The sequence below is a fragment of the Perca fluviatilis genome, chromosome 8 (assembly GCF_010015445.1).
Source record: "Perca fluviatilis chromosome 8, GENO_Pfluv_1.0, whole genome shotgun sequence".
Lineage (NCBI taxonomy): Eukaryota > Metazoa > Chordata > Actinopteri > Perciformes > Percidae > Perca > Perca fluviatilis.
This window is the reverse complement of record NC_053119.1, coordinates 25,261,385-25,288,372: the sequence shown is the minus strand read 5'-3', so window position 1 is coordinate 25,288,372 and position 26,988 is coordinate 25,261,385. Positions and strand designations below refer to the sequence as shown.

Here is a 26,988-nt window from a genome sequence, read left to right as displayed (position 1 = left end):
TCCTCCTTTTCAAAAGGACTCAACAGAACACACACATTTCCATACTGGGTGGTGGTCAGTGTTTACTGTGGTACTGTAAAGGCCTCATCCCACCCAAGCCATTCACCACTGCCACTGTCCTCCTCCTCCTCCTCCCCGAAAAAACCCCAAACCACCCACATCCCATTGGCACCTGCTACGTCGGAATTCAGGTCAGCAGAGGGAGTCACGGAATTGCTCTGAGAGTGATTGGTAAAGAGGAGAGGGGGCTAAACGGGGTGGGACCATTTCTCTTGGCACCATAGGTCTTGGCACCAGAGACCATGCAATTGAGAACAATCAGTCCATTATGGGCAACAAAAGAATCATAATCAAAGCGCATCAAGTGATTCGTTCAAAACAAATAGAAGACTTCATTTGAACATTTGTCACAAGATGCATTCTGACAGATTCACACTGGCTGTCAGATCAGCTACCTTTGGTTTACACCATTGCTCTTTGAACCTTATGCCTCAACACACAGACAATACTACCTTAATATAAGACAATTAAGCAGAAAGAAATGTTCACTTGAGATATGTTATAAACGTTTGAACGTTTCGATTACTGGACATTTGACTCTTCATAAACATAAGACCATTTCAAATATACTTATAGTTTCTGTTTAACTTATCCTGTAGGAGCTGCTCTTGCTGCTTTTCTCCTCACATCCTTCCTTTATAGAGTAAAGTTTGTTTTATGACAGTTTCATAATGAGGATAATGGGAGCATCAGTGAATGGGGAATAAGGAGGGAGAGGGTAAATAATGAATAAACAAAAGGATTTGATGATGCCTAGAGTTTCCGTATGGTGACAAAGATGTATCTAGATATCATTTTCACATTTGATCCTCCGGCCATTAGTATTGACCCGACCAGGAACACAGAAACTTTATGTACTAAAGTTAATCTAAGTAAAACTAGTGTCATTGCCCTTCACCCACTACCCCTCCCCGTCTCACCCACCTTCCTCTTCCTTTGCCCCTTTTTACTATTCCACAAATCCTCAATTAAGTGCGTAATGGGCCTCTGAGGCAGGTTTGTGTGCTTCTTTGTTCAGCTCTGGGGGATCGGCCGGCATTAATGTTCCCCTTGAGTATGTAAATAGCCTGAGCTGTGGGAGCGCAGAGCAGAGCTGCCACTTGTCCACTTAATCGCGGAGAGCTCCATCACTTTCAGACATTTTAGGAAGCCAACACAGGGCATGCATGAGAACTTCGGCACCAAATACAATGCCCACACTCGGAGGAGTAACCTCAGCACCCATGTCCACCTCCCACTTCTTCCGGATACCCCCTTTTGCTCTCCCTCGCTCAGGACCCTTTACCCTCACCCACTCCCCCCAAAACAGCCCTCACCCCTCCTACTTCACAGACCCCCCGACCAATCCTCCCTCTGCATGGGTGCTGCTCCCCACTGCTCAGCCTATCCCATCCCGACGAGCCCAGCTGATAGACCCTACAGTCTAGTTTTGTTTACCTCACCCACTTGTCCAGCGGAACACACAACAACCCCTTCATTGCATGTTTGTCAGCCCGCTTTTCAGAACTAAAAGAGGAGAGAAAGAGGTGGGGGGTTACGAAAACAAAAACGAAGGAAACAATCAACTTGCCCCTCCTCCCCATGAACCCTGTGCTAGCGGTTTCCCAGCTCTAGAGTCTGTTAACTAACTTGGAGGCCTGTAAAGTGGCCCATTATTCTAGTAGCGGTGGCGTGTTCCAAGAGTGGCTTGCCTCAATGGCTGATGAACACAGAGAGGGTTTTGTTTGAGGGTTTTGGCTCACAACATTATGCACTGGTTAATTAGGAGCTACATCTATCTATCTATCTATCTATCTATCTATCTATCTATCTATCTATCTATCTATCTATCTATCTATCTATCTATCTATCTATCTATCTATCTATCTATCTATCTATCTAATAAATCTATCTATCTATCTCTATCTGAGAAAGAGAAAGAGAAAAGCTCATATTGTCAAAGTTTTATGTCAAGTTGAATTCATTAAGATTTATCTAGTATATTCAAATCCGTTTTGCACACTGTACACCGTACAGAATCCTTTTGTATCCACACTGAACTTGACATCACTGGGAATCCTGGCTCCTCTTACTGTATAGTGGTAGAGGATTACAGTGAACCAGGATTTCGGGGAATTTGTGTTGTATGCTTTAAATCTTGACTTAAGGGGGTTTACCATCCTCTGAGCGCCCTAAGATGAGTGTGCTCTGGGGATTTGGCTGTGACTGGGATGAAACAGTGGATATGTGTTAAAAAAAAAAAGCTTTTCCCCAGAGGTTCTGATAAGGATTGACTGTGACTATAGGCGGGCTGTCATAATTAGGTGATGGAAACAGCCGAAGCGAGCGCATTCGCTCTCAATGGCATTCCAGTGCTGCGTGTGACTGAAGAAATATTTACATAGTTTGATAAAGTGTGCAGCGAATACTGACGTGGAAAGAAAAACAATAAAGTGAGGAGCAGCAGAGGTCCCTCTGTGGCTTTTTGTGTGTAACAGCAGTCAGTAATAGATTATTTTAGCTCTTATTTTTAAAACATTTAAGGGATAGGGTTAGGGCAAGGGCCATGTGTATACATACATGTGGTTCTGAAAGAACAGTGTCAGTGAAGGGGTCCTGAAAGGAAAGCAGGCTGGCAGTGTTAGAGGTCGACTTAGGTTTATAGCACAAGCTGAACTTTTGCTTTTCTAAAAGGGTGAATAAAAGTAATTGTTTAAAGACAACCCAAACATATTTCTTGGATCCCTTTCAGTCTTTATTTGTCCAGATTTATTTTATGATGTTTTCGCTTCACGCATCATTGGATTTGTTGTTTAAAATTCAGTTTGCTGCACCAAAACAGTTGGCAAACACTCAGGCTCACACCAGCGTTTTCATACTCCACGTGTTTGCTAGTAACCCGTGTGCTTCGGTGCCTAGAAACAAGACCACGGTTCCAGATATCAGCCTCTGCCGAAAATGTGTTTTTCTGTCAGACATGCACAGCAGATGAATGCGACGTGTGATGTGATAGCAATGACATGTCGTATATGTGTGAGTGAGAGAGAAGGAGAAAGAAAAACAGAGAAAAGGAGGGAAAGACGTGAAGGAGAGTGTGTAATGAGGAAGAGAAATGCACATAGTAGAATGAGAGTGTAAGAGACTGTCAGCTCTGTCACACTTCCGTGCTTTCCTGATATGCTTCCCCATCGTTTTCTGGTCATCCTTGATGTGGTGTGCTTTCCTCAGTGCGATACACAGACAGAGAATGTTGCAATTAGATAAAAAACACAATGCTTATAAAGACCTTATAGAAATGTACATACGATAACATCACCATGGGCCTTGTCTACATATGTTTCAACCTCTGTTTACAGTAATAAGCATCGCATGGCATCCAGCCAGTAGATACCATATGGCACATTAGTTGTAATGTATGCCCAGGAATTTCAGTTGGTTGTATAGAGAGCAGCCAGTGCAGTATATGACTGCAAGATTTACAGTATATACTCTGCGTTTAGTACTTTTGTTTAAGGTGCACTGTACTGGTAATATAACATTGTTTACCTGCAGTAAATAGTTACCTGCAAATATGAACCTGAAAACTCTAAAAGGTTGCTTCCCTTGTTGACATTAGTGTTTTTTTTAACTGTATAGAGCTTCAACTTGTCTTGTTCTTCACCTGACCTAACACACCCTATAACCACTAAAAAGAAATGTCCATTGAATATCAGCCTGTGTGTGTGTGTGTGTGTGTGCAGGAATGCCCTTTCTGTCATCACTGCAGGGTGGTGTGAGGAGAGCGGGGCTGCGCTCAGTCCCTACAGGCTCCTGTGTTTAATTAGTGAGAGAACATCCATCCTCCTTATCCCTCTTATTGGCAAACCCTTAGTGAGACAGTAACCCACTCACCCCACCTCGAATACCACAGGACTGGACCAACTGAGATTTATGGCCACAGACAGTCTGTGTGTGCGCACATGCTTGCATTTACATGTATTGTACTTGTACACAAAATGTGAGCGAGAGCAGGGTTAGAGAGTGAGAGTAAGTGCACGTATCGTCAACGCATATTTAGATTTGAGAGTGTGGCAGGTGAGTCTAGCGATGTATGAGATGTGATTTGTGCACTAATCCCATTCCCCAGCTGCCCAACACAGATGTCAGCTTTTCATGTATCCACAGATAACCTGATAACACAGAAGCCACTCATATACTGTTTATGTAGAGGCATGCTCCATCTCATTCTCCACTTCAATTGATTGCTTTCATCTGACCTATGTCCAACGCTTTCTCTCCGTCTTCACTTATTTTCTCATCTGTTTGCCATTCCGTTCCTTTGTCTCCATCCTTACCTTCATGAGCCACACCTTCCCTTTTCTACCCTACCCCTTTTTTCCTTCACCCTTCCCCCATACATTGTTACACATCTATCTTTATGTGTCATTCTTGCCGTTTCACTCCTCCCACCCTTCCCTCTGTCTACTCTCTCTCTTTGCCTATCACCCCCCTCTCAGCAATGTAGCGGGTATACCATAGCGGTGATTGTAGTAGGGGGTGGGGTGGTCCTGCCTTACTGGCAGATTTAATGAGCTCCTGTGGGGATTGGACCAAAGCCATCAGAAGCTGCGTGCTGCTATATAGGCAGCTCTGTTAAACAGATGCGCCTTTACTAATGATAGTAGCATTGCTTCATATGCAGCAGCCATGAACACAGGAGCGGCTTTAGGAGAAAAGAGATGAGTTTGTCTGCATTAGGTGTGCAGCCCCTCATCGGATAGAGGAGGTCATAGGGAGGTACAGTGGGAAAATCTCACGTGACTATGGATGATCTTCTTTTCTCCACTGACCTTTCATCTGTGCAGCTTTAGGCAAAGATGGGGGCTGGGATAGGAGATACTGGACGGGCAGTAACAAAATCCTTTTGGTTGCAGCTTTGAAGGACACCATTGAAAGAACATGATGGAGGAATGACTGAGGGTTATACAAGCTGAGACATGTAATATGAATGTCAGAGAGTTGCTAACTTTAAATGCAACAAAAAAGAGACCTAAAGGCAGAGAAGGAAAGACGTGTTGGAATGAGCATTTCTTTACGATTTAGTATCCAACTGTAGCTCCGGCTGTGAAGTGGGTTGCGGTTGGATTGGATGCCATCAAACTAAATCTCTCTGCAGACATTATCCAGATAATTGGGAATCACCCAATTCAGCCCTATGACAACCACTCCCCAGAATAATGGAGCTGTTAGCACATAATTACAGTGGGACTGGTCACATCTGAGAGACCTATGCAGACTACAACACTAGCCTCAGGATTCCCAGAGGCTCTCTCTAATGACTGCCTCATTATGGACACAAAGAGTTGTGCCAAACAAAGGGAAACCTTAGAGGATGCTGAGGGACAGACACATACAGTATGGTTCAATCATGCGTTGCCAGGATGCACCCTGATTGTAAAATAGGATGACAATAAGGTGATGAAAGCATACAGTGTTACAGCTGTAACACACAATGTGAGAAGCATTTACCAAATTGCTGCACATGATGGACAGTAACCAAAAAGAAGATGTGTGTTCTTCAGTAGAATTGTTACAGAAAGGCACACAGACTTTGCTCACAGAGGCCAGTGTGTGTGTGTGTGTGTGTGTGTGTGTGAATTCCTGTGAAAATGGTACATATTGTTACATGCTGATCATTTGACAACAGTGGTACGTATGACTTGTGAGGACTCTTGGTAGCTTCAATGCCTGAATGCCGCTTGCTAACCTTACATACAGCAGGACCAAGAAAAACTTTGCTTCTAAAGAAGCTGGAGGCAGCAAAAACCCACCGCTGGCTAAACTATTTAAAAATGCTGGGTTGGTTCAGGACACCCCCGTCTGTCGCTAGCAATGATGACGCAGTGATCAGTTATGATTCTTTCCGACCAATCTGTACTCTGCAGGTTTTCACGTCACCTTTTAGTATCGCCTCAGCTCGCTTGGAACCTCGATTGAGGTGGTACTATAATAAAGTACCTGTTAGCAGGTACCAGGGACTTTTTTTCGTAATGGAAAACAAAAAAAGGCGAGTAGAGTCGAGGCGAGTCGAGCAGGTACCATGTAATGGAAAAGCGCCATATGATCACTTAGGATCAGTTGTGGTATCAGCAGCTCCTTTAGCACTACAGCTTAGATCAACCTGAGTTGAGGGCTGAGGCTGTGTCACTGACCGTGGTACTGAAGGCCTGCCCTGCTACTCCATATCTGTTTGGAAGGGTTAACCTCCCAAACACATCAAAGGTAGCCCTTTATAATCACCCAAAGAACGAGGTATTAAACAGATCAATAGTAGATAATACATAGTAATGAAGTATTTACAACTGCAGCTAAAATACAAATATAATATGTTGAATTTAATGGTACAATCGCTGATTACTGTAAGGGCCTGATTCCTGATAAATATTATACTGCAAGAGAGTGTTTTCCAACAAATGCTTTAACAACTGTTAATATTTCCTTTGTTCTGCTCCATTTAAGCAAAAATAGAGACTGTAAATAGCCACAATGTTTGGTATTACTGATTTATTTCCGTTAGAATCAGTTCTTTGCTCTCCAGCTATTTTATTCGGTCCAAAAACCAGTGAGAGGCAGCCTGGAATTGACTTGAGTGAATATCAGCAAATATCTGCTCCATTCAATGTGCAGTTCATTTGACTGTGTGCCTCTTTCTGTCTTTGATCGGCCTGTATTCTCGCTGCTAAGTTCACTTGGAAGTAGTTCAAGACACCTTACATTTGTTTGGGGTCACTCTCTTACATGTCAATTAACCATATCAAGACGATAAAGAGTCTGGTTCCCTTCCACTGATATTGCCTGTATTAGTTGATATATTAACACCAAGGTTTGACCAAGTGTGTTGTGTGCTTTTGATGAGTAGATTCAGAACTGGTGGAGATACATGAATATGTGCAGACAATGGACACACATACATTTCCAAGGGATGAATTGACTGAGAAACTGGTAGGTCAATTTCCTTTAGGCAGTTGTATATTGGGAATAACAGGATTATTGATTGTGGTTTGGTATTTGGGGTTGAATCTACACAAAGCTTTAAGGCAGCTTCCCGATGGGAAAGTTTTTTGCCATGGTTACTCTACTCATTGGAGATAATGTGTCTTAGCAAGCGGCACTCTTAGAGGGCCCTCTGTGTTTTGTTTTGCTACTGAAGAACAGTAGGTTACACTGCTGATGGAATAAACCAGATTTGCATGACAGTCCACACATCACTCTATCACTATCTATCACTGAATGCATCCATCCCGACAACCATCTAGGAAAACATAATTGAGAGGCGTAGAGTGTTAAAGCTTCCCTTTCTTCAGATGCTGGAATTTATCTCCCACTTTCTATGCACAGCACAACCTGAAGTGTTTGCTGAGAGCTTCATTTTGGAGGGAGGGGGGCTTTTTCACAGCTCCTAGGCAGCCAGTATGTGTGAGCCCATTTCTTCCCACTGCATGGCAAGTGGCTGTGAGGCCCCCGGGGGGACCAGATATATCCGGAGCCTGGCCCAGCTCCAGTTGTCTTTACCTCACAGTATATTGTGATGCTCCAGTCATGAGAACGGGCATCGGGCCCCTTCGAGAGCCCAGTGGGAAACTTGTATTCTCATTTACATCTTCCTCTGTGCTATCGCATGAATCCCAACAAGCTGAAATTCAGACGAGTATGACCATGCAACTGGTCCCTAATGCAAACATGTTAATTATTGTGTAATCTGCTAATCTTTCAAGCAAGCTGTATCCCATCTTTATATGGTGTGTGTGCAGGCTATGTGCTTGTATGCTGTGTGTGTGTGTGTGTGTGTGTGTGGTTGTGTGTGTGTGTGTGTGTGTGTGTGTGGCTATGAGCTTCCTCTTTCCCCTTTATCCCCTTCCCTTTAAGCCGCAAGAGTGTTGCTAGGACAACCCCTCGTGGTCCTTGCTGCATCGCAGTGGTCCTCAATGCCAGCACTCAGGGAACCTCCTCGCACTGGGAAGGCAGCATAAAATCGGGATAATCGCCGTCGATTATGGGACACAATGGGCTGGCGTTTCTGAAAGAGTCATTCATCCTGAAAAACTGCGGAGGGGGAAAGAGAAAGGGGTGCCTTGGTCCCTCCGCTGCTCTCCCACGGTGGGCACAGGCATGACATCAGTGGCCTGAAAGAACTGGCATTCTGGACATGCCCACTGCACCCCCCCCCCTCTATACCCTTATACCCCCTCCTATTTGAACCCCCCTCCCTTCTTTTCTCGCCCCTGCCAGTTTGGATGCAGCGCTTGGCCGGGCGAGTCGGGGCCACTGCTGCTGTTTGCGTGTGAAACAAAGCCCCACAGAAGGAAGAGAGAGGAAGCGGAGAGCTTCACATGGCACCAGCCAAAAGCAGGGATGGCTGCCTCAGCCTTCCCCTCACAGGCCCCTCTTTTGGCTGAGAGGTGCTGGTGTGACCCCAGTACCCCCTTCTCCCCTAGTGTCCCTCTCTTGTAACCCCTTCTTCTCTGTCCGCTCTCATCCCGAAAGTACTCGCTCTTTGCTGAGAGGGCCCTTTCAGTCAGTATGACACGTCAAGGGATTTAGGATGAGTGATTTCTCATGACACAACCTTTGCCGACAGGGATGGGATTCCTCTGGCTTTTGTTGTGCAGTTGGTCATTTGTTTGAAGAGGAAATAGCTTTCCAACACATTTCCCTAATTAGAATAATGTGATACTGCTCAATACGATGTGAAGTCCCATGCTGCTGGGAGACTGGAGGGAAATCAGCATGACACCATGCTCACATGAATCACGTTGGTCATTTGGGCTTTGGAGTCCAACACTTGGAGTTTTGTTGAATAGTGGGGACACATAATTCTATATTTTGGAGTGTGTGTGACTTGAATGTGTGTATCAGAATCTTTAAAGACAGATATTTTGTAGTTATCTTCCATTTTTAAATGATTATTCATCAAGGTTATTAAGGAATATATATATATATATATATATATATATATATATATATCTATATATATAGATCATATCTTTGAATCTAATGATTTGGGTCTTGTTGTGTGTGACGTAACCATTTTACAGAAATCAAACATAGGCTCTTGAACCACTGTGGCTCTAGAGTGACATATTATAAACAATAGCCTCTCATCCCCTGTCCATCAGAATGACCTCAAATCTCCCAACCGGCAACATTATGACATTAAATCTTCCATCCATCATTCCTTTGTCGTTTATTCCTCTTTAAGCAAAAGAGCTACTTACAAAGTACCACTGTCCACATTGTGCCATTAGCAGGCATCGTCATGCTCATCTTCAGCAGCCTGGCCTTTCCCTCGCTATCCCACGTAGCTGGATGAGTCTGGGAGAGTGCTCTCTGGGGGGGGATTACAGTGTCCAGGGAATGGAGGGTCCCTGAGGGATTTGACTCTTAAGCTCACATATTGACTCCACCCTCCACTTCTTCTTTTTAGTTTAAAATATATATATATATTTCTAGGTATGCTGGATGTGTGTGTGTGTGCGCCTTGGTGTGTAGCTGGTTGTGGGTGGTGGTGGAGTCAGGGGGTGGGGGCTGAGGGGGGTTTGCAGACTTCAGGATGGGGCAAGTCAGGTTGCTGTGTCTGTGACTGGGTCTGTCGTCTGGGCTGTGTTGACTCGCTCCTCTCTGGATGCTTTGGAAGAGCTGGTGGACAGCTGAGAGCTGCTAGCTGTCGGCAGAGCTCTGGTGTTTTCAGCCGCCGGCTGTACCTGGGACCTTACCTGCTGACATCTGGCAACAGTTTTGGATGGAGCAGTCGTGATCCTACTAACGATTTCTTGTGCTGATTCACTCTTAATTACCAAAGGCTGGAGATTTGATCCTGGTCAATGTATGTAGCACTTACCTCAACTCCAACAGAAATGAAGTAAGTACTCGCATCCCATTTACAGTTGTAGGCATAAGAGTTCTTAACTTTTCTTATTGAATCAATGCAAGCATTTTTATGTAAGCGTTAACAGTAAACATGAAATGCTTTTGTAATTTTAGAAAGTACATAACAATTTAAAGTGTAGTATATCAGCAAAAACTAAAATACAATACAATTTAAAACATTTTAACATCCTTCAGTTTAGATTGTATATCACCTGGATTGTCACAGGTGTTGTTTTATTAAGACTGTCATTATTCTTCATGGCTTTACGGTCTTGTAATGCAATTGATCTGTGTAAGCCCTCGGCTACGATTAACTGGTTTATAAGAGGATTCCATTAGAGACTGAGGAGAAGAAACTCTGTGTGTGTGTGTGTGTGTGTGTGTGTGTGTGTGTTTGTGTGTGTGGGTATACTTGTGGGATCCCAACAGCTTTGTAGGGCCAAAATGCTGGACCCCACAACTTTAAAGGGCTGTTTGAGGGTTAAGACTTGGTTTTAGGATTAGTGATAGAATTAGGTTATGGTTAGGGTGAGGGTTAAGACTCGGTTTTAGGATTATAATTAGGTTATGGTTATGGTTAGGGTTAGGGTAAGGGTTAAGGTTAGGCATTTAGTTGTGATGGTTAAGGTTAGGCTAAGGGGCTAGGGAATGCATTATGTCAATGACGGGTCCCCACAAAGATAGTGCCACAAACCTGTGTGTGTGTGTGTGTGTGTGTGTGGTGTGTGTCTGTGTGTGTCTGTGTGTGTGTGTGTGTGAGTCATGACTTTTGAATTATGAAGTTCCACCAATTTCACAAGTAGCTATTAACATCTTGTTGGCCTTTTTTATAGGCACAGTTTCTAAAAGAAGCATCTCAGACCCATTTAACTCAATGGATCCTAAAAAACTTCAAAGCTTTATATCTCAGATTTATTCTTTATGGCAGAGACAATTAATTCTAAACTCATAGCATATATATTAAAGCTAACATTATGTACGGTAAGGAGAATTTTCCACTCAGTAAAATAATTCTGTAGCATTAAAAAACACCTACTGATGTGAAATGATGGTTCTCTGCTGTAGTTGATTACTCTTTGCTGTACATTTTTTCGTTTTCATCTATCACTGGGTCGCACAAGCCCACTCTCCCATCTGTCTCTGACGTGGTGAGAGAAGTGCTAATTAGAGGATCATGACAGAATAATATCCGACCTCGGTGACGTCCAACGGCTGCTTCCTCTCTCTCCTATTGCTAAAAATAATGAAAGAGAGAGAAAAGGGGGAATTAACAATTCAATTCAATTAACAGCACTCATAACTCTTATGGAATGGGATTACATGGTAATGCCCATTTTTCAGGGTTTTATTCCTGGAGTTTTACTAATTCATACAGCTATAATTTGAAGAATGAAATAATGATGGCTAGTGTTTGTCCGCTGTTTCATGTATTTGCTGTATTTCACGCTTCACTTTGAAATGAATAAGAGGAGACAGGACTGGTCCATCTGTGTGCCTGGAAGCTGACCAGGTGGTCTTCCTATAGCGACGCTTATAAAGCAGCAATACACAAAGCTGGGGGAGGTGTGTGTGTGTGTGTAAATGTGTGAGTCTGTGTGTGTGTGTGTGTGTGTGTGTCCATGTGGAATTATTAGCAACTAATTTACACAACAACAATAACACCATAAAGAGCCTTTGTTGGCGAGGAAGTTTTCCAAACGCTGCCTATTGATTGGAGCTCCCTGTCTTGCCTTTGATCAAGTTAGATTTTGAAAAGAAAAGCTTGACAGCCAACATGATTCATTTCTATGAAGTGTTCTGACTTCATAGTGAACTGTCAGGGGAGGGTGTGAGGACAAAAACATTTTTAGGCCATGAACCCCAGGGGTGGGGTGAAAGGTCAGAGTCACATATTTCTTCTTTGCTTTTCTTTGTAATGCCATCAGAGCAGGCATTTCCATTGGCTTATTGGAGATGAAAAGGAACACAGAGACATTTTAATTTCCTCTTAGACAAAAAAACGTCAAACCACGCAACACAATTGTATAGATTGTCCCTGTGATTAGTTGAGGAGAAGATGAATATACAGCTCTGGCAGAGTTATTGAACACCTGCCTAACTGGCATGTGACAGCTCTATTCTCCGTTCACACTTCGCCGGGACAGCAGGAAACTGCTCTGTGCTGCCTGTGATGGGAAATCACCTTTTAATTCAAATAGGGTGTGTCTCATAACTGAGAGAGAGAGAATCTATCGAGGGGGTAAACGTCTTAACATGCATTTATTGCTTAATTTGCTCCTCTTCTCTGTGATTCATCAAACTTTTTCACTGTCAAATGGGCATCTGTTTCTCTTTTTATCACTGTCTTAAGTGGATGTCTAAATACGCTCACTAGGGGATTTTAGTCTCTGGTTGTCTACACTGTGAACCACCCTATACAGTATATATGTGTATATATATATATATTTGAATTGTAATTTTCCATAGTTTCCATAATGTAACTGGGTTTGAAACTTGATTTCAGAATCTAGTATAATAGCACTTTTTCAGAATTTTAAATTCATGCCATTTCTTTATGCATGATATGGTAAAAAAAAACTATCCTGGAACCTATTACAGGCAGTCAAGTTGCATAATGTACACATGTAAATCCTTAAAAAAAACAGTTATTATTTTATCAAAATACAGAACTTCTTTATGTAAATCCTTTTAATAAATTGACTTGAGATGCTATGTGCCTGAAGTATCCCCCCCCCCCTACAACTTGACTAACAGCAGCTTGTAGTCCGCTTCCATCTGTTGGATGCTATAGTAACCAGTTTTGGAGTGACAGCTTGAATGCTTAACATTCTTCACAATATACTGTTTTCTTTTTAAATAGAGATATATTGTCAGAGACATCACACACATCCAGTCAACACAATGCCTTGTTCTTTCTCACAGTGACCACACCTGATAGAACGTAACCACATGATACACTGTATAGTGATTTATGCTGTAGAGCCAATAGTGTGCGTTTAAAGGAGTTCAGCTTGATGCATCTTGTAGTAACAGTTGCACTTGTTCTTTCTCTCTGTCACAGTGCCAACAGTATGCCTAAACAAGTTGAGGTGAGGATGCACGAGAGTCACCTGGAGCCCATTGAGGCCAGGCCTCAGTCCAAATGTGCCAACATCTGCTCCAAGATGTTCAAGAACCTTCTGCTCACACTCACCATCCTCGGTAAGTCACCTCGTCGCCAGCGTATTTTTTTTTCCCTTCTTTCTTCCTTAGGGATCTAAAAAGAGGCAGGGCACGCTGAAGATGGGCAGCAACCACCACTGAGCTCAGTGTTCTGTTAACCCAGAGCTTGATTATGCAGCTTCCTCGTAATAGGAGGAGAAGATGCCATCTGTGCTCGCTCAGTGTACCAGACAGTAAGATGACTGTGTGTCCTGACCTTCCCCTGCTCCGTGCCACCTGTTGCTGTCAAACTCGCTGTGGAGCACTGGACATCCAAACAGCCTCTGATGGTGCATGAAAAAATATTGTGATTATAGCGGTGGCTCACTTTTTTAAGATTATTTTTTGGGCATTTTTAGGCCTTTATTCGACAGGACAGCTGAAAGGGGAAATGACACACAGCAAAGGGACACAGGTCGGAATCAAACCCGGGCCCGCTGCGTCAAGGAGTAAACCTCCATATATGGGTGCCCGCTCTACCAACTGAGCTATCCAGGTACCCATAGGTATGGGTCACTTAATGAAAAGAGGAAAGGGCACAAAAGTAGTCATGCAATTTCTGGTTATAGGCCTTGAATCAGATTTGTATTTAATCAGCATTCAATATCATTTATACGTTGTTGTGCCTGACAGCTATGTGGTCCCTTCCAATCTTCCTTGCTATAAGCAGAGGCTGTGAAACTGGTAAAACTTAATAATTGCATATAAGTGTGTAAATTTAATTTAGCCATGTGTGTGCCTGTCTATCTGTATCCTGCTTGCATGGACGTGTCTTTGTGTGAGCATGTGTAATGTGTACATCTCACCCCACTTGGCAGGACTCTCGCAAAGCAAGTGAGCCAGCATGATCATTGATCATCTGTCACTTGGCAGATAAGAGCTTGGATGGGAACTTGCAAATGGGCCAAAGAGAAGGCACAGGAAATCAAGTGCCATCCAAAACCATTGGTTGTGCAGAATCCACAGGATGCTGCAAGACTGGAGGATGGATTGAAGAACAGAGGAAAGCTTAATATTAAAAAAAAAAAAAAACTGGAGGGCTTTTGATTCCAGTGTCTGTTATTAAACAACGTCTCGGCCTGTGTGATCTTTGGCAGTGGTGTGGTAGCAGAGGAAGTGCAGCCCCGGGGTGGCATGGCGGAGTTTTGTGTGGCCTGAGATGGACAGACACGGAGGCCAACAACCAGGCCTGGTACTGTGGGCTGGGCTGCAGGGGGGCTTAGAGCACACTGATGTCATCTTTACTTTCAGGGGCAGAAACACTGTGGCAGGAAAAGAACTGTTAGTTGGAAGTGGCATATGTCAAGAATCAACAGTGGCTTTGTTAGGGAGGGGCTGATCTTTCAAATGACAGATTTCAGGCTTCTAGAGAGTGGAGGCCTAAGGATAGGTAAGGTAGCAAAGAACCCACTGGATGGCAGAAATATTCCAGTGAGGAATCAGGAGGTAATGGAAATTCACTACCTCTTTTTTTCTCTCTTTTATTGAATCCTTGTGTTAGTCTCTTTTACTTGCCCTGCCACAAAGTAAGAAAACCAAATCTCAAAAACATTTATGGTTTTCAGAGATTACAGATGCTTCACCAGGGAAGCTGACATGCTGCCTCCTCCCTACTGCTTCAAAGAGATCTCATCTTAATTCCTCCATGAGCTTTACTCTCTCTCAGCAGGTGTCCATTTTATCCTCTCAACCCACTGTCCTCTTTAAGCATGTAACAGACAATCCAAATCCAAACAACTGAGTTGACAGGGATCAGTTATTAAGGATTCTTTAAGGAGACAGAGATCATTTGTTATTTCATAGATTATATCTGAGATCTTCCTATCTGACACATAATACACCCATAAGAAATTAATTTAATGTTTAATGTTTTTTTTTAAAATGCTTTTATTCAATTGTAATGTTTAATTTTCTTCTCTCTGACTTCTCAATATCTGACTTCATTTCTGATTTTCGTCTATTTTGCCGTCACACACTCTTGCAGTTTCACTCACTCATACTCCTCCTTGCACTTCAGGTGTGATCTTGGGAGCTGTATCAGGGATGTTGCTTCGTGTCGCCTCCCCGATCCACCCAGATATTGTCATGGTGATTGCTTTTCCCGGAGACATCCTGATGAGAATGCTGAAGATGTTGATCCTGCCTCTCATCATCTCCAGTTTAATCACAGGTGCAGTGTGACTAATTACTAATTGCAAATACATATATTATTACAAGAATATCAGATATTTTAAACATTTTGCTGCTGTGTTAGCATTGCAGCACATGTGCAGTTGAGTTTGATTACAAGGGAAAATAAATAAATTTTTCACTGCTGTAATACTAAAAATAGACACAAGGAAAAAAACTGTAATTTCTGTAATTCTGATTCTGAAAACCATAATTGACAGTATTTTATAAAATACACCATAACGCAAGCCCCCAATGGTCTTTGCATCCAGCCTTCATGGCCCGCAGTATTAGGTCAACATTTCCATTCAATAAGTCCAAGTAATTACCAGGTAAATACAATCTTGCTTGTTTTGTCTGCAGGTCTGGCCGGTTTGGATGCCAAATCCAGCGGTCGCCTTGGCACCAGAGCTATGGTCTACTACATGACCACCACTGTTATTGCTGCTGTCTTGGGAGTCATCCTGGTGTTAGTCATCCACCCTGGCAACCCCAAACTGAAGGAGAATCTGGGCGAGGGCGAGAAAAACGATGAAGTGTCCAGCTTAGATGCCTTCTTTGATCTGATCAGGAACTTATTCCCAGAGAACCTGGTGCAGGCCTGTTTCCAACAGGTAATGGAGGATGAAGATAACAAGTTAATAGATATGATGTAATGCTGCAGTTCAGGTGCTAGATGCTTAGAAAGTATGTGATATCTGAAAGTCACTGTTAGTCTTGGATGACTGGCATCACTTAATATGGAATATCATGTGTAGCCCAATATCTAGTTAGAGAGACTCACAAGCCTGTATGTCTGGAAATAGGTAGGTTTGTACAGAAAAAGAATCCTTTGACTGACTTAATATAGTTTATGGTTTATTAACAGAGAAATCTAAATGTACAATGGATTGTGAAGACGCAAATTTGGAAACATGATTTTCAAACAGAAGGTGCCATTGGGAAACATGGAACCTCATATCTGATTCCAGTAGCCAGGTCATCAAACTCATAACTAGTATAATTTCTTCCTTTAACTCAGATCCAGACCGTCACAAAGAAGGTAGAGGTGGTCATTGAGGAGGATGTCAATGCCACCACCATGGAGGGACTGGTGGCTAACATTACCAAGGATCCTCAGTTCATTGTCAAAAAGTCCCTGCAGTTCAAAAGTGGCATGAATGTTCTGGGTATGTAACCATCCGAAAACACGTACAGTGTATGTACAATTAACATTGAACAAGACTAAGCTGCTAGCGGTTCTGTGAGGCTGTACTTAGGCACAGCGGTGCTTTAAGCTAAATGCTAATATAAGCATGCTTACATGCTCACAATGACAGTGCTAACATGCTGATGTTTAAAAGGGATAATGCTTTGCATGTTCACCATCTTAGTTTAGCATGTTAGCTTGCTAACATTAGCTTATTAGCACCAAATGTCATGGCAATTCATCCAGTAGTTCAGATATTTTAAGCTTAGCCCAAAGTGGTGGACCAACCAACCAGCATTGCTGTTAGCATGGCTAAACATAAAAGCAATATTTACAGAGTTTCACAGTAGCAAACATCTGAACAAACTGAGTGTTTTTTGGATGTAAATGTAAAACTTTTCATCTCCTAAAAATAATCCCCTCATGTGGTAGTCCTCTCACCTGTCCACACTGGTATTTCAAAGTTTGATACATTTATGATTTTCTGTCACAGGTCTGATTGGTTTCTTTATTGCATTTGGCATCTGCATGGGCAAGATGGGAGAGAAGGCCAGACTCATGCTTGAATTCTTCAGTATCCTCAATGAGATTGTGATGAAACTTGTCATCTGTATCATGTGGTTAGTATCACTAAAGAATCTCATTGGGTCAGAAATAACTGTTAATGCCAAGTTATTTCTCCAGTCATTACAGCATTTGAGAAGATCAAGCTATGTGAAACACAATTTGTGTCTTGGCAAAGTCTGTGTCTTCTGTATTTAAAGTAGCTATTAACTAAAGCTTTTTCATCTCGTCAGGTACTCTCCCTTTGGTATTGCCTGTCTCATCTGTGGTAAGATCATCTCCATCAAGGACCTGGAGGTGGTGGGCAGGCAGCTGGGTATGTACATGGTTACTGTGATTATTGGCCTCATCATCCACGGAGCAATCTTCCTGCCCGCCATCTACTTTGCTATTGTCAGAAAAAATCCCTTCACCTTCTTCCTGGGCATCTTCCAGGCCTGGATCACTGCCCTGGGGACAGCCTCCAGGTTAGCATAAACATAAGTGGATAGTTGTTTCTTGGAATTTATACAGTGATACAAAGTATAACCTACCTTTTTCTGCTTTTCCCTCCAGTGCTGGTACACTGCCTGTCACCTTCCGTTGTCTGGAGGAGAACTTAGGTATTGACAAGAGAGTCACTCGTTTTGTGCTCCCAGTCGGTGCCACCATCAACATGGATGGAACTGCTCTGTATGAGGCGGTTGCAGCCATCTTCATCGCCCAAATGAACGGCATCATACTTGACCCTGGTCAGATTATCACTGTCAGGTCAGGAAACACTCATCATGGTTTATCCTTGTACTTTAAACCTATATCTTATTAGTCGATGTCATTTGCGCTGCTAAAAGCCTATGTATGAAATATCAATATCATGTAGTGAAATGCTGAAACCTTCCAATACATTTCAACAATCCCTGTATGAAAAAAGGCTTCTTAAATGGACACAAATTTGACTGCACAGAGTCAGACTGTGGTTCAAGAAAAGCTATTCTTACCAGTAACATAAACAGCAGTAATAATTGTAATTCCCACTATTAAAAGGTTTGAATGGAGCCCTTATGATACACAGTTAGCTCTTAATAAATCAGGACAAACACGGCAGCCGTGTACAGGAGTTTAACAGTGAAACAAACAGCCTCTGTGGCTCAAAGAAGCAACTTCAGAGAAGACATTTTCAGTGGAGAAAATAAACCACCAGGAGGAAGCTACAACATGTGCCAGTGTCGTGCCTCATGCTAAGCAGGACGACCAAGACCAGCCAAGTATCTGTAACTATCTTTCTGTTAATAGAGTGAGTCAATGATGGACAAACTTAAGCTTGACATTTACAGGGCACATCAATTAACGAAACCCTCAAATAAAACATCCTGTCTGTCACATTTAAACCTCTTTTCATGTGCGATGGAGGACCCACTCTGGGGCTCTTCAGCTACTGCTCTCCATACTAGTGTCGTAGAGAATAAATGTCTCCATCTGTAGCTATATGCTGTAGTGATTTCACGTTCGTTGGTGTCTGAGCAGGGTCGATTGTGGAGGATGTGGTTAGGTGTAGTAGATTTGGCGCATGTGATTGAGTGCCGCTTTGCTCTGTCTTCATCCAGCCTGACAGCCACCCTGGCCAGTGTTGGAGCGGCCAGTATTCCCAGTGCCGGCCTGGTGACTATGCTCTTGATCCTGACCGCTGTAGGCCTGCCAACCCAAGACATCAGTCTGCTGGTTGCTGTTGACTGGCTGCTGTGAGTTTGACAAGATAAAAACATATAGTTTGTTCCCTTTGCTTCTACATTAGTTTTTTGTTTTTCATGCATCTGGAAAACCCACCTCGTATGGTTTCCTCGGTTGATGATTTGAAGTGTAGCAAACCATCTTTTTATCCTGGTTTCTCTCTCCTCAGGGATCGATTCAGGACATCGGTGAACGTGGTGGGTGACTCCTACGGTGCAGGCATCGTGTACCACCTCTCCAAGGCTGAGCTTGAGGAGCTGGACGCACACGCGGCCAAATCCGACGACATTGAAATGATGACGAAGACCCAGTCTTATTACGATGACATGAAGAACCACCGCGAAAACAATTCCAACCAGTGCGTCTTAACCTCTACCGCTACCGCTAGCACAACCTCTACCGCTACCCCCACTGCTAACAATTCTGTCGTAGTAGATGAATGCAAGGTACAATTAATGCTTTCGGACATAGAGACTTCTATATGACCCTCTTTGTTGTTGCATGCTCACCCTGCACGTTTGCTTGATGAACAACAGATGCATGTGTACATATGTATTTTCTTTTTCTGGAATAGCAGCTTTTGTGTTGAACGAACATCCAAAAATGTTAAGCGCTCTTGCCAAAAGTTTTTTTTTAATTACACAAACTAAAAACAAAATGATTTAAGTTATGTAATGGAAGTTTCCTGTTGCAGCAGGGGAAGAGTTTTAGTAAAGTGAAACAAATAAGACAGTTGAAACTAAACCAAGTTTAGGTTTTTGTATTTTATTAAAAAATTTATATATTTGCATAGGAGCAACATGATTTCACAAAAGGCACAGCAGCCCAGTGTGGAGTCAGGTCCTCAAATGAGTGAACAGAACACTAGGCTTATATGCATTTTCAGAGTGACAGCACACACGCACTTGGCTAATTATGACGCTACAATTTTTACAGGCAATCTGATACACATGAAGACAATCAGGAAAAACACAAGAGACATCTCGGAGCCATCTCACCTCCTCCTCCCTGTACGACTTTCACCCCCCCAGTTACATCTTAACTGGCATGGGAAAACTAGAGATAGTTTTAGGGTGACCTTGTAGCCCCTATCTGTTCAGACAAACAGTGCTCACATCATGTTCCAGACTGGATGTCTCACAAAGTTAGAATCAAAATCTACATGTGGGAAATGAGATAAACTATTACAGCATTTGTGAGAGAATTAAAGTACAAAAAAACATACAAATATAAGGAATTATGCTTAAATGTAATTTTTCCCATTACAGTTCAGTGCGTGCAAATGAGGAATATTGCTCTATAGTTAGCCGGATCTGATGACTGTGACCTGTCGGGGATTGGCTCTCTCATTTGAAAGGCAGAGCAAGATAATCCTCATCATGACCCTGAGGAATTATTTAGCAGCCCTCTCATCTATCAAAAGTTCACACTATATCCGTTTTCCAAAAAACAAAACGCCTCGATAAAGTAATGTTTTCCCTTTTGTATAATAGTTTTCAATAATTTTCCTTTTGTTCAGTTTAATGTCCAGTGTGGTAACTTCTGTTTTATTTTAAAATGTAGGTGATTTTAATTGATTGAGTTTTATTTACAAAGGTTCACCCTTCTATGTAGGATTTTAAATGAGAGGGAAAGTGTTACAGCTAATTAGCAGTTCATACATTCCCTACATATATATATATACATGTCTACACGCTGTCAGTGAGTCATTCCCAGTTAGTTTTTTTTTAATTTTGACACCAGCTATTTTTGCCCATTGTGAGAACTGTGTTGTGAAATTGAAAGCTGTGAAGTAGCTCCCGTAATGTAAAACATAATGTGCTTTGAATCCCATCTTTGAATGTAGTGCAGGCTTTTAGAATAATATAAGGGAGTTCAGAGTGCTTGTTCCCTGACACACACACACACACACACACCCTGGCGGAAAAGGTCTACTGATGAACCTACTCATTTATTAAAGGATGAAAGGTGTTGCCTAGCAACGTTGGCAGCCTGTCACACGAGTAATCTGTCCATAGTCAAAAGTTATATCCTCCTTTCTAAATTTCTATTTATTAACGGACATTTATATCTAAATGTGACACAAAAGCTTGCGATTTCCAGTATTCACCATGACTTTCTGTTTTCTGTTCTGTTTTGCCTGTAAGTAGTATGACTCACGTTTCTAACCCTTTTCTCAAAAACGCAAACCACTGTAGAGAGCTTGCAAAATAGCTCAAACCTAACAATGCATTCATTCAGTAGTGTGTGTGCCTTGTTTTCAATGTAATCCATCTATTTTGCAAGTATTGTTTTTTACTGCCTGTTGGGTTTTTGGATATCATAAATAATGTGATCTGTTCCCAGGTCAATAAAGGAAATTCCACCATTAGGACAACCATAAGCACAATCATCAGTGTTCGTACAGAAGTTCCAGTATTCCCCCATAGTTTTTTTGTATTTAGCAAAATAACATGATAAATAAGAGGCAGTGTTTTAATTGCCAAAGTACCCGCAATTACAGAAAAAAATTTCAATGTCATAAATGGTATCCTGGCTTTACAGTTATAAAATGTTTACAGTCATGTGTGTTATCTGAAAGGTTTACCTCAACCTATGACTCTGAAAACCACGACATAGCAGAATTGATTGGTAAAGTAGCTTTTTTGATGGCATAACAAGCAACAAATAATAGTCAACAATGCTTTATAAGCTTTGTAAGCCTGATTGACCAATTGCCGGATTGCTTGGCTAAACCGTAAGTGGGAGCACTGGATCAACAATGCAGTGTTACTTTTGATCCAAAGTTTAATAATGAATGAACTGTGTTTTTTTTGGTCTGTGCCTTGGATCAACTGTTTAGATTGTCCTGCTAACTGCTTACAGGTAACCTCAGCCACTAACGGCTCTGCTGCGGAGTGCACGCTTGTTGAGGAGGGACCATGGAAACATGAATAATGGCAGCACAGAGATCCCCTGCTCCTGGGCTCCACAAGCTTTCCTATCTGGTGATAAAAAAAGAGTGAATGAAAAAAAGTCACACGAACAGAACTACTAAAATTGTTGTTGTTTTTTTTAAATGTAGTTTAGTTTTCTTTTTCTTTTCTTTTTTATTAGTCCCTATAAAGGTTTTTGTAACTGTCTATCTGACTGATATATAATACTAATTCACTTAACCGTGAAATGATAACAGAGGCATACTTTACCTGTTAGAGTACATTATGTCCGCATAGCAGATACTTGCACAACATACTTCAAGGCTTGGGGAGGGAAGGAAGAGAAAAAATGTTAGATAAGCTATTCCTAGCAATACATCAGGGTTCTCCATTTATAAGAGAAGGTATTAAGATGAGAGAAGAAGTGTCTGTGTAACATGGGATGCACTGAGATCATCTTCCATCTTTCATCCGGGCGATTCATTATTCTAATGCCAGAGGATGAGTGGGAGTTAAAGCATTAATCATGACAACCAACGTAATGTTTGAACTGAACCTCCCTGCTTTATATCACGGTCAGTACCATCAACATGTGTGCATCAAGCCACTTCTTTTCCTTGTCAGCTCAGTCTCTCATCTAAGAACATCACTTTTGATTCTCAAACTGTCAGAGACTTTAAAATGCATCTGACTGCATTTGCCCTGTATTACCCTAGCCCTGAGGTCCAGCAAACTGATGAAGGTAGGAGGCAGGGAGAACAGTAATGAACAGTATAACCACACTGAGCCTCAAAACATAAAAGCACAGTCACAGTGGAATTATAAAGCACAAATCATACCATGGACGCCATTTTTATCCCCCTTTGGTTTTCCTTTTGTTGTCTACTGTAAAGGAAAGGGACTTTGTTTTCTTTGTGTCACCTGTGGAGTGAGATATAAAACTTGTTTGCGTGTGTGTCTGTGTGTGTGTGAGAGAGAGAGAGAGAGAGAGAGAGAGAGAGAGAGAGAGAGAGAGAGAGAGAGAGCTGGGGTTAAGAACATGACCAAGTCAATTATAGGGACCAAACAGGCAGAAAATCAATCAACTCACAGAGGCCCTTGAACTGCCTCCATGACGTCACTCACAACACATTTTTCAGTTTTCTTACATTGATGTCCATAAACTGGCTGCCACAGCAGCTGGCATATACCACATTTTCCGAGGAAGCCTAAAAGCTAAGAAAACCACTGTCCGAAATATGAAACTGTATACTCTCCCTTCCTCCAAAAAAGAACTTCGATGCCAATGAAATTAAAAGAACATCTGCGCCAAAATGATTATTGTAAAAGTAAACAATAATACATAATTGACAAATCTGAATAATTTGTAGCACAAAAAAGAGATTATATAGAGCACAAACAGAGTGACAGAGCACAATTAAAGCCAGTGTTTACAATGTTCATGCACATTCCAGTCGTTCCGTGTCGACACTGATCGTGTTCCAAGTTTAAAATGTAAATGGTGTTTTCATTTACATACATAAGTACAGCAGAAGACACTCAGGCATGTTTACTCTTTTACAGAACAAAAATAATCCTAAAATGTTTACTTGCTCACTATAGAGCTTCAAAACAATGGCCTCCTAAACAGCACAACTTTTGAAAGCGTTGACTATGAAAATGGTGACAGTTAACAGCAAAGGTCTTTGTTGAAAGACAGTCATTTTATAATACGATAATATGCTGGAGAGGGACGTTTCCTAGCACATACAAGGAAGCATACACCTAGACTACACTATTTCAGACATTCCAGTGATTGAATGATGCTCGATCCTTCTGCATACTCTCTGGAAGCACAGACCCAGTTATTACTGACAGAAACAGAAACATAAATAATAGAAAGAAAAAGAAACACAGGAAGAAGTAGGCTAGTGCAGCGCTCAGCTGTCAGAAGGATTCTTGGCTTGCACAAACAGAGACAGATCACTGATCGCACACTCTTTCGGGAGGCTTACCAGCTTCTTGTTTAGGCAGACCTAAAAGGGTAAACAACAATATATTTTAGCCACCAGAGCTCAAGACTGTTTCTACAAACCCTAGATGCTGCAGCTGTGTGTCCATATTGGTGCAAATAGTTTTTTTTTATTTTAAGGAAACTCAGAACAGATCAATGGACACTTCACATGCATTATGTCAGAATGTTGCCAACTATCAGGTAATATGAATATATATATATTCCTCTCATAGAACCAAATGGCTTAAAAAAACAACCTGCAAACAGAAACAAAGTTGGACTACTGGCTGTTAATCTTTTTTGTGAACCTGTTGAATGAGAGGTGAGACTTCTCTGATGTGGCTGTGGATTTGATTTCTTTATCAGTATTGTGTCCTTCTCTCCTGTCTTGTTTCTTTTCATGTGTGCTTAATGACAACCTTGCCTTGAAGATGTTCACTTCAGACGAATGCCAACAACAAATGCCAATTAAAGTAACTTTAGGAAACTTAACAAAACAGCTAGCACAGCACTCTGTCCTTTAGACGTCTTTTACTTTGCTTTTATTTAGCTTGGCAAACAGACGTGTGCTTTGATACAAGATAGAGCACGCTTGGTGTTCTGCAGTACACACCGCACAGACTGACGCACACCATACACACAAAAAAAAGCGCGCACACACACACACACACACACACACACACACACACACACACACACACATACAAACACACGCTCGCACACACATTCATATTTTTTTTTGCCAAATGCACACATAAAAAGACACACTCTTAAACCTCGAAGGTCACTACATTTTTAACTGTAATGAGCAAGCTGCAGAGCACAGCACTGGTGCCCTAATGGGCCCTTTGAGCCTGATATTTTGAGCTTCAGGAAAAGAAAAATTCTCTCCAGTTAGGAGACAATGCAGACCATAGTGTCATCGATGGGGATTGAGTGTTGGACCACTATTATGTTCAAACTCACGGTTTTAGAAGCATGGATAAAATAAAAATGATTATTTTTTTGCACCACCATCTTAAAAGCATGATATTTTGAAGTGCCTCCTTGCACTTTGTGTATATATTGTAGGTAACAGATGTTTTTTTTTTTTGTTCCTTTTGTTTTCTTTTGGAGGCATTGAAATGGTATATAGGAATATAGTTTCATTGCTGTGACATTTTTAATGTAATCCTTTAGAAAACAATTATATCATCTATGTCCTGAGTAAAATTAGATTAGACAAAATGTATAGAGAGGAAATTGTGTAATAAATTGCTTGTTTTTTTTTTTATTCTCTAATAGCTGTTAACTAGTTGTTTTACTTACCTGTCACACACCAATATATAAATATCTTTTTTTTTTATCTAATGTAAGCATTTTGAATGTTTGTTCCATGAAGATATAAGCAGTGTGCATTCATTTTCATTGTACATAAATAAATATATAATTGTTCTGTTCAGTGGCGATGCAGAATTTCCGGAAATTACAGTGATCCTGAAGCAAAGACGCTGGTTGCATGACAAAGAGAAAGAGAGTGAGAAAGAGAGAGAGAGAGAGAAAGAGAGCGAGGGAAGTTTTTGGTTTGAAAAAAGGGGGCCAACATGAGATATATTGGTGGTGGAAAATTACTATGCTAAACATTCCTGTAAAGAGAGACAAAGCAAAAGGTCACATTTGTCCTGTATGTAGGATAGAGTGAGGAATCAAACACAGCCTAGTAGTTGATTTGAGTGAAAGAACAAACAGATGTATTCAGATGCCTGTTAATAGTATAAAGCAACATTCCTCAGGTGACTCATCTGAAGCATTTTTTCTTTTCAATGAAGAAAAGGGGCTTTAGTCTTTGGCACCCTTGTTTACCTGGTGCAAGTGCATTTAAAGCTGCAAGACATGGAATTCTGGATCTTTTAGATTTTGCGTTACCCTGTCTACATGCCACATATTCACACATTTGACCGCTGACGTGCCATCAAAATAATGGAGGTTTATAGAAATCCCACTTGGTAAACTGCCTTGACTCCACTTGCCTTTTTTTGCTTTCTTCACAGAATCTATATACACACACTGGAACTTGCTAAGCTAAATGGTATTGATGTAATGGAAATTGATTGACACTGTATTTTAAATTAAAGAGCCAGTACATCTTCAAACTTGTCCTTTTCTACTGCAATGTGTCTTTTTGACGAAACTCCTAAACAGAGCTGATAACCTGTCTCACTCCTGCCTACAACGTGCTTTCCTTACTTTTCTAGGCCTTCCCTCTTTGTAAAGCTGTTGTAATTCTGATGTAAAGGCAGAGCGTATGTGTGGGGGAGATACACTATTGAGAAAAAAAAGACAAAAAAAGACATAAATACTTTCCTCCGTCTATGGTATACATAAAAAAGCTGTTTCTACATATCAATAAGTGTTGTACCTTTGGTGTACATATACAAATATAACTAATAAATGTTGATTCATAACTAAATACTGCCTTTTTGACTGTGTGAATTTTTACATCTTTACACACACACACACACACACACACACACACACACACACACACACACACACACACACACACACACACACACACACACACACACACACACATATACATTTTTCATGTCTGTTTCATTCATTCAGTTGGTGCAATTATGACCAGACAGTCAGGACAATCCCGTTACATTTTACATAGAGGAATATTAGAATAGAAACATTGTTAAAGCGTCGTTGTGACGCAGGGGCGCGTCCTTAGACCCCCGAGAGTCAAGCATAAAAATAGAAATATGCACATTGTCGAGGTGGTGGTCCAGTTGAACTTAAACAAGAGTTAGTAGGACACTGTACCCTTAACCTGAAGGACATTTGTTATTAATTGGATGTCCAATAGACAATTTGACAATAAAAATATCTAAACGAGAGTGAAAAACATACAGTAGCCTAGTTTCTACGTGTGTATGCACTTGTCAAAAATCTTTTTAGCTTATAAATAGTTTTGCTAACAAGTTGTACGTTGTATCAAATTAGACAAAAACTAATTTGTTATATATGTTCTTTATTTATACAGGGAACTATAGTCCAATACAATACAGAAACTGACTAAGTGCATTGAACAAATTAACGACTAGATGTGCCAGAACTTTCTTAAATTAAATGAAGAAAAGACTGAGGTGGTTGTTTTTGGAGCAAAAGAGGAACGATTAAAAGTCAGCGCTCAGCTTCAAACAACAATGTTAAAAACAACAGACAAAGCCAGAAATCTGGGTGTAGTCATGGACTCAGACCTGAATTTTAACAGCCACATTAAGACAATTACAAAGTCAGCCTATTATCACCTTAAA

General features: G+C 41.4%; 1 protein-coding gene across 4 annotated transcripts in view; it reads left to right on the top strand.

The window, feature by feature from the left end:
* Positions 1-26,132, top strand: part of slc1a2b (solute carrier family 1 member 2b) — a 31,717-nt gene extending 5,585 nt beyond the window's left edge. The window contains exons 1-11 of one of the 4 annotated variants that reach the window (XM_039808847.1): positions 9,673-9,937; positions 13,007-13,146; positions 15,164-15,316; positions 15,679-15,929; positions 16,337-16,484; positions 16,998-17,124; positions 17,302-17,535; positions 17,624-17,818; positions 18,652-18,786; positions 18,945-19,221; positions 21,641-26,132. In XM_039808847.1, the coding sequence (XP_039664781.1) occupies positions 9,900-9,937; positions 13,007-13,146; positions 15,164-15,316; positions 15,679-15,929; positions 16,337-16,484; positions 16,998-17,124; positions 17,302-17,535; positions 17,624-17,818; positions 18,652-18,786; positions 18,945-19,221; positions 21,641-21,712 (1,770 nt within the window). In that variant the 5' untranslated portion in view covers positions 9,673-9,899 and the 3' untranslated portion in view covers positions 21,713-26,132. Of the gene's footprint in view, positions 1-9,672; positions 9,938-13,006; positions 13,147-15,163; positions 15,317-15,678; positions 15,930-16,336; positions 16,485-16,997; positions 17,125-17,301; positions 17,536-17,623; positions 17,819-18,651; positions 18,787-18,944; positions 19,490-21,640 lie in introns of those variants that run through there. The other 3 variants (XM_039808846.1, XM_039808843.1, XM_039808844.1) reach the window with 3 other exon arrangements.
* Positions 26,133-26,988: the final 856 nt, after the last annotated feature.